Here is an 8,584-nt window from a genome sequence, read left to right as displayed (position 1 = left end):
ATACTTACTTCGAGTTTCTTAATAAAATCTGTCATATCTAGAAATATGAGCCTTCTTTTCTCTTGGAACGTTCTCAACCCGTCCTCCCTTTATCTGTATCAACATTTAAAAAAGTGTTCAATTTGAATGAAACTCCTCCTCTATTCAAGATATCTATTAAATATTGTTCATTATGCGTATTTCGTTAAAAAAAGAAAGAAAAAGAAAAGGATTCAAGTTAAAAAAAGTATATATTCAATCGAATATTTGATCCATATTTTCAAATATATATACATTGGCTTTTATCATGTAAAAGAAAGCAAGTTGAAATTGATGCTCGAGATTGAATTAAAAAGTGAAGAATCGTCGAAGTAAATCTTGTAACATTAAAAATTTACTTTACTGCAAATTTTAGCGTACAAAAATTAACACAATTTTGAATAGTTTTATCTCTTTACTATTTTATCATTTTGAACTTGAGTAATATTCAATTAAATTTGTTATTTTTCATGTTCCAATGTTGTATATATAAATAGCTAAACAATAAATATATTTCATTCTTTCGATGGAATAAATACATAATCCCTTACAACATATTGTCATTAAAAAATGAGAATGTTTTCCTTACCTTCAAAAAATTTTTTGCTTTACATTTCATAAGATAAAAGTATGATTAAATGATTAATTTATCTTCTCAATCTCATTTAACGAGAAAAAGAGAAAAAGTTTCAAATATAGCGTATTTTAATACAGTTATCCAACACCACGCTATCCGTCACGCACACCCAAAAGAAAAATGGCACTCGAAAAGCCATCGTTCTAACCTTGTTCCCTCGATTGCTGTTGGAAAAATGGGAGGACGAGGGGGAGGGAAGAAGAGTGAACGATTCCTTTCCATCGATGCCACGATTCCTCGTCTTTCAATGCCAGTGTCGCAGGGGGTCTACCCTTGGTGCACGAGTTAAGGAGACCTAGAACGCTCATTTGCAGCCGCGTTGCAATAGATTCAAGGCCTATTGAACGGGACCAGGAATCTCTCCTCACGACTCATTTATCCGTAATTAAAAGACCCACGCTGATTTGATTCGCCCCATCTGGGAGAGATTCCTAAGGCGCCGATTAATTAAGCTGCTCGAATGTGAAGGTCACCTTCTTCGACTGGAAGGTACGATGAAAATTCCGTGTGATGGATTTCAGACTGTGATCGATCGTGATATTTTACCATTCTTCAATTTAAATCCTGACAAGATGTGAAAAATTGATTAGAGAATATAGAAGAAGAAAATATTTTTTGGCTAATATATTAGCGTTTCTTTCTCAACAAGCAAAAACAATACTTAATACCGTCAAGAAAAAACTTGAAATGAGAAATCAAATACACTGAAACATAAAAATGTTTCATTGTAAATATTATAAATATTGTAAATTATTCGTTGTATCGGCAATTTTATTCTACAATAAAATACTAACTTTTATTTTACGATCGTCTTTGCTTCAACCAAAGACTTGCTCTGAAGAAAATTTATCGTGTTCTCCTTCCTCTTCTTGCCAATTCATAAAAATAATTATACATCGTTGCAATTCATTCTTCACGTGATCAAAACTAACACCTACAACGTGTTCTTGTGGCTAGAAACGAAAGGGTTATCAAATGACATTTAAACGTATCAAGAGCTATACTTCTTGAGATTGTATGGAGAAAAGGGAACGAACCTGAATGAAAGAAAAATCGACTCGAAAGTGAACAGTAGGTCAAACTAATGGTGGAGGAATCAAAGGTGAAGGTAAAGGGTGTGCTTTTCATGAGTCACGCTAGATAAGAATATTTACCACAGCCTTGTCCTGAAAGCAAAGATTTTAGATATTAAATAGATGTACCGTCGCAAAAAATACGAGTCTGATAATCGAATAATAAATAATTTACTCGAATAATCGTAATATCGTAGTTATAAGAATTCTTCTTATAATTAAAAATAAATGTTGAACAAGTAAATATTCAGATACTTTTGGTAAAAAAAACGAAGAAGAATCGCTTCTCTCGGAATTCTGAAGAGGAAATAATAAGGAAAAAAAGGGAAATAAATTTATTATGAATTTATACAAGATTATCGATGAGACGAAAAAAATCATAAATCCATTGCATTTAAAATTTAATAATGAAAAAAAAAAAAATCTGATCGAAACAGCTTCTTACGTATCACCAATAGAGTCGTAAACGAATAATAAAAAAAAAAAAAAAAATGCGTTTCTCTTATCGCTCGAGGGACGATATCGATTTTATATAAAACTCAAGTCCATCGAGGAAAGTAGAAAACTATAATTTGTTACGTTACCACGTGAAATCGTTCGCGGCTGAGAGGAGGTTGAAGTTCGAAACTTCGTTTTACGATAATTGCCTTTATTAACGATTTATAAAACAGTTATTTTCCTCGGTGACCAATTTTGATCACGATATAAATTATACATTATTATTATTACATACATATGATACACATTCTCTTACAGTCTAGTTGTAAATTAAATATAGTGAACTCGTTGGAAAGTTAGCGTATTCACAAGGCGCGTGTTATACGTTCGAATGAAAAGCCGAATTATTTTGGATTATTTTATTTGAATGGACATTGAACGCGAAAAAAGGAAAAATTATCTTTGAAAAAGAACTTTAATATCAACCCTTTTCTTATGGTTGAAAACATAACTATTTATAATTTTTTATATGCGAGAAGCTTGAAATTATAATAAATTCAATTTGAAATTTAATTACAATGAAATAAAACATTTAACTTTTTATAAACTTTTATCAACAACGATCCTTTAAAAAAATTCTAATTAATTACGTTGTAAATATAATAAATACGCGTATACTTATGCACATAATTTCCAACAATGATTGTTTTTGGATATTCGATATTATTTCCAACGAGTAATAAAACGTATATCTACTGTACATGAAATATTTTTACATTCGTAGAGGAGAACATTCTTACATTCATAAATAACGTAAACGCAGAGAAATAAGAAATAATAATAATAATAATAATAATAATAATAAAGAAAGATCTCAAAGTATCGATAAAGAATATATTTACACGAATGACGAGTATTTTGGTAACGAGATGACACAATATGCGCAAATTTTCACGCGATGGGGAACGCCTCCCTCCTGGAAAGGATATCTCTTCGATCGGTTCAACTTTTTAAAAAATTACAACTCTCTGCCCTGCTTGGTTAAAATAAAATGGAATTTTGAAAAATTCGAAATATCTGAAGCTTCGTCGTATTGTTGCCTTTTCTCTGTTAGCATAATTCGTATCTCTCTGAAAGGATGCGTGGAATATTGCAATATACCTTCAAAAGTAAAAAAGAATTCTAGGATATTTCAACTAAGAAGGAATTTTCCTCGTACGAAATTTTTGCTTGATCTTTTCTGAATACATCGATGATTAAAATACAATGAATTAGATTGACAAATCTTTTGGCCTGTTTCCCATTTAAATTTCTACGTATTAAACGAAGAAATATCCTCACACAGATAGCTAAAAAGGATTAATCTTATCGTGCAAAAAGATGCATTTCTTATGAAATTGTGTATCCTTTAATCGCATATAGGACAATAAGAAAAACTCATGGCTAGGAAGAATCCTCGTTCCCCATTGAAAGTTTCTCTCATAAGTAAGATTCGTTGTCGTTAATACAGCATGTGGGTGGATCGTGTTACACCTGCGAAATAAAATGAAAATATAAGAAAGGAATTGAAGAGGAATAAGATATTTTAATTAGAATAACATTTATGAAATATAATTTCATTGCGCAGATTTTACTTATTCTTATAGTTTCGAGTAATTTCACTGCGAAATATAACGACGAGAGGATGATTCTAATTCTCAATAAAATATTAATTATAGACTTTAAATAATAAAATTCAAGAAATCAGCCCAACTCCATTATTCTCAACAAGTTTCCATAGCAATTCGCTCGACAGAAAAGCTCGCAATCACGTCATACGATACTCTTCCGCTGGCGATATCGATATACTTGCCGAACGAAATCCAAAACTCCATCGAACTCACCGTGAAGAGGGGAGGTATTCTGCAAAGAGCTGGACAACTCGGAGATCTCGGTTCCAGGATGTTCGTGTATCACCGTCTCGGTGATATTGTTCTCCGCTTCCGAATGCGCGCGCCTGTGCTCGCGTCCTACCCCGCCCTCCTTCTTCCGCCTCTTCTCGGTCCCAACGCAGCAACGTTGCTCCCTCTGCAACGTCATCTCGTGGGAGTACATCGATTCGCCGTTCGAGAACGAGTTGTATCGTTGCCGCCTCCTGGTGGTTTGGGTCCCTCGCCTCCCCACCACCACGCTCGTCGCCGAGGTGTCGTGGCTTCCGCGAGAGATCTCGTTTCCTCTTTCGCGCCGCTGCAGGGACTTTAAAGAGTCCTCGTAGCCGCTGTGAAGAGGAAGCAGGTAGATTTCGAGTAGACGTTAAAAAAAAAAAAAAAAAAAAGGGAAAAGAAAAAAAGAGACGTAAAGACACATCGGTGGCATGGATTCTTGAACTGGCTGACTGCGGATGATGATGACTGGATGGAGGAACCTTTGGAACCTCTTCTCGTTCTCTCCTTGTTACTTGATCAAGCGTGAAATTAAAATTTCTGAGATAAGGCGGTTAAGTGGAAAAGCTGAGACCGTGATTTTTGTTACGCTTTTGAGTTTAACTCAGCGATTATTGTCTGAAATACTTCTGTATGTGAAAGACAGTGTGCGCGTGTGTGTGTTTGAGAAAAGGTTGAGAAGATTGTTCGATGGATCGAGCAAGAAAAAGGCGACGATTGGTGGATTAATAGAGATTACTGTACATGGAGTTAATATTGTTTCTTATTGCGATATATAGAAAGCTGGATGGACGTATCGTAGAAGCTTGAAGATATTGTACATTATGCGCGATAGACAAGTGTAGAATAATAGAAGAAGCCCGTTAAGTCGTTAAATAAATAAGCTAAAGAATTATATTCGATTAATTGCTTTGCAAGCACTCTTTCGAAAGATGAACCGATAGATAAGTACGATGATCAATGAAATTATGCACATACACATTCATCGAAATTGGCACCAATACCCCCTTGTCAATCCTATTATTACTACAATCATTCTCGACGTCATTATATATAACGTTTGTATAAAAATTATTCCTTTCTCGCGTTTAACAAACGTTTAGAAAAATTTTTAATTCCCCCCTCTCCCTCTCTCGAAAACCTCGTCCATGATCCGTTCCACATCTCTCGCGAAGCGCGGATGGATCGATCGATCCTTCCTCCCCCGGCCGAACTCTCTTTTCAATTTAGATAGCACGAATAGCTCCGTAAGTAATTCGACTTACTTGCTGCTCTCGCCGCTGGAGGGGCTGGACGAGTGACTGCAGTGGCAGGAGGCGCGCGCCACGATCCCAGAATCCTGACCGCTGGAATGCAAGGACGTCGCGGATGCCTCCAGGCCTTTCGGGGTCCCTGTCGTCCTCCCGGCGTGCTTACTACAACCGCCCATCCTGCAAACCCTCTCTAGCATCGACATCTAGCGGCGAAAGATATGGGAATTCCCTGATACAGTATTCCCTATATATCCCCACCCCGACCTTGCGCCGACCGGTATGCGGTTTCATAATAAATGCATGCCTTTATCTCGGCCCCCCCTTTTTATCCGAGCCGCCATGTTGTTTGCGCTCGCAGGGAGGGAAGGGAATCGTTTGGAAGAGGAGGGTGGTGCAGCACAGGTTTGGCCGCTAATGGATTGAAATCGGTTTTCTGGTGGAATCGCTGGTTGTCGCGATATTGGATATCGGCTGTTTTGCTGTCTGGTCGAGAATGGATAGGATTGGATAGGCGGGATTCGAGTGGTGAATATGTCCTGGATGGGGAAGGATGATGCGGTATGTGTATGCGTGTGCGTGTGCGTGTTATTTAATTTTCGACTCGAATGCGAAGAAGAGGAGAGGATTTATGAGAATATGTCGTGTATTCCTTTCGTTGTTGGCGATCTATCGATGTAGATATCTATTTGAATTTTCGAAGCGTGTGAAATTATGCATCTTCTAGAAAATCCGTATTCCATCGTTTGAGCCACCACGCTTGGCGTATTAAATATGCATCGTGTGTATATATGTATGCAGCGTTTCAAGTTTTTCTGGATCGTTATTTTATAGAGAACTGTAGAATTGGGGAAATTTGTGTTTATTTTGAAACTGCCTGACCATAAACGGGCCGCACTACTTACCACGCCATACCACTATCGCGGTGAAGCCAATATCACGGTTACTTTTCGAAACCACAAAACCCTATTTCCTGTCCAAATGTATTTCACGTTTGTTTGCGCGAAAAAGAGTAACTAAGAGAAAATAATTTTTGATTTCGAAATGTGAATAAACTCTTCTTCATTTCCGCCCGATACCACGCAATAAGAGTATCATATTCGGTATAAAATTCAAAATTGGAAATTTTCGAAATGTCAGCGTTGAACCGCAGATCTAGATCTAAACAGGTCGTGCAGAACCGCAAGCGATTTCTGCTCAGTTGCGCTCAAATGATTTAATACGGTTTACAATGAAGCATCGCTCTCCACGACGAGGATAAAGGCCGATCTACACCGACAATTGCTCGTATGATATAACTGATAAAACATTATATATATATGGAATAATTTGTAAATAAATATCGCGTCTCGGTTTAAAAATATTCGCGAAAATTAGTCGTGGAAAAGTCAAACGCATTGTTGAATGGACAATGTCCACGAGTGTAAATCCGCGTTAACGTGAATTAAATAGACTTACGCGTGGAAACGGGCGCAATTAGATCCGTGTTCGCAGATGCTGTGCCGTCTCGGTATATCGGCGCAGAACGGTTCAGGGTCGTAGTGAAGGCCGTCGACAAAGGTCGGGAACAATGACGGCTTCTGCAGCGTCGCGGATGGATCTGCCAAAGCGAAACCAATCGGGCTGGTGGTCGAGAACATCGCTTTCTCCCGACGTCTGCGACTAAACCGATAAAATTTAAGTAATTACGGTTTAGAACGAATTGGCATTTGATTGGCTGGTATTCGATAGAAGGGGGGGTGTGGAAGGACCGATGGATGTGTTCTTGCTGGAAACTTAATTTCGAATCTTTCGTTTGATTTTCAATTTCCTGGAATTATTTCATGGGGGGAGGGAAGTTATATTATTTATATTGTATTGTGCTATTATTTCTTGAAAAAAATTGGCAAAATTTTGAAAATTCTAATACTCCTCTTACCGTTTACTTCTACGAACACAGGTGATACAAAGGGCAGTGACGAGGGCGCCCACAAAGATGACACAACCAAGCATCACTACAGCCACTTCCAAAGTGGATAGCAGGTAACGTTGATTACCCTGACGAGGAGAGCTTCCGGCAATGTCCAGAACATCGTACTCGTCCAACTCGCGTTTGATTTCCGTTTTCTTTGTGTTGAACACGCTGCAAGAACACGTTCGTACGCGTATAATTAACTAATCACTGTACCGACGACGTTATTACACGATGATGACTATCTTTCGACATCGATTCGATATTTTGATTATGTTTTTTTATTAAACGATACGATGTGTTTATTACAGTGATTATAAAGGATTGTACTTACTTGTGCAACGTATCCATGTCTATCATAACGTTTAAATGAGGATCGATTGCGTAAAGATAAACGTCAGTACTGCGAAACAGGAAATATGGAATAATAGAACTTGGAACGAATATTTCTTCGAAGAAATTTTTAAGAAAGGTTATTTCACCACTTACGACGTTGTGTCGATCAAATTCTTTTCAATGTGCGGTTCTAGCTTCCTCACTCGAACGTCGAAACCCGTCACGTTGTGCAATATCCTGAATTAAATTAAAAAATTCTTACACGAGAAAGAATAAATAAATGCTTACGTTCCAATGGTTTTATCTTTCAATTTGAAAATTGATCCTAATAATTAAGATTGAAAATATTCACAGAAACGAATAAACTCACGCGGTGATATTCTCCAGTTGCGACTCGATGTCCATGGGTCTTCGACCAACCACCATCACCATCTGCTTCTGATCATCCAGGACGTACACCTTTACATTCGACAATTTTTAATCGGTTAATCGATTAACTCTTGATTTTATTTACGATTCGATTAGATAAAAGTATATGGCAAGTATAATTTAACAGTCGGAATCGTTGAAGGGAAAAATTGTTAAAGATGCGCGATTAAAATTGCAAGAATCAAAGAAGGAAAAGTTACAAAGACATTGGCGATACTGCTGCGACCGTTCTCAGCGCCTCTTCTGTCGGTGGCCTTGACGTCGAACCCGAAAACGCGTCCAGCATCACGGCCAAAACTCGCCACAGATCGTACTTGACCGCTCAGTGGGTCAATGGCGAATCGTGGCGCGTCCTCCCGCCCGAGAATTTGATACCGGATCTCGGCGTTTGCTCCCTCGTCCGGGTCTTCCGCCTGACGTAACGATTAGTCGCTTTAATTCGATCATGCCTCTCTCTTTTCGCTACTCCGTTTACGATCGGTGAATTTTTTAAAATTAAAGAGAAAGAAAAATAAATAAAGAAAAATGCA

General features: G+C 37.7%; 1 protein-coding gene across 7 annotated transcripts in view; it reads right to left on the bottom strand.

Moving 5' to 3' along the window:
* Nucleotides 1-2,360: 2,360 nt before the first annotated feature.
* The window catches only part of Cad89D (cadherin 89D), a 53,177-nt gene continuing 46,953 nt past the window's right edge, over nucleotides 2,361-8,584 (bottom strand). For 5 of the 7 annotated variants that reach the window (XM_086910998.1, XM_086911010.1, XM_086910993.1 and 2 more), the window contains 9 exons: nucleotides 8,255-8,467; nucleotides 7,996-8,084; nucleotides 7,779-7,862; nucleotides 7,624-7,692; nucleotides 7,257-7,460; nucleotides 6,797-7,000; nucleotides 5,354-5,518; nucleotides 4,050-4,423; nucleotides 2,361-3,699 (listed from right to left, as the gene is read on the bottom strand). In XM_086910998.1, the coding sequence (XP_086767124.1) occupies nucleotides 3,668-3,699; nucleotides 4,050-4,423; nucleotides 5,354-5,518; nucleotides 6,797-7,000; nucleotides 7,257-7,460; nucleotides 7,624-7,692; nucleotides 7,779-7,862; nucleotides 7,996-8,084; nucleotides 8,255-8,467 (1,434 nt within the window). In that variant the 3' untranslated portion in view covers nucleotides 2,361-3,667. Of the gene's footprint in view, nucleotides 3,700-4,049; nucleotides 4,424-5,353; nucleotides 5,545-6,796; nucleotides 7,001-7,256; nucleotides 7,461-7,623; nucleotides 7,693-7,778; nucleotides 7,863-7,995; nucleotides 8,085-8,254; nucleotides 8,468-8,584 lie in introns of those variants that run through there. The other 2 variants (XM_012490008.3, XM_086911015.1) reach the window with 2 other exon arrangements.

Source organism: Apis florea, unplaced genomic scaffold (genome assembly GCF_048593485.1).
Source record: "Apis florea isolate Af1SG1 unplaced genomic scaffold, ASM4859348v1 contig_1789_pilon, whole genome shotgun sequence".
Taxonomy (NCBI): domain Eukaryota; kingdom Metazoa; phylum Arthropoda; class Insecta; order Hymenoptera; family Apidae; genus Apis; species Apis florea.
Note: the sequence above shows the minus strand (reverse complement) of the source record. Positions and strands in the feature narration are given on the sequence as shown.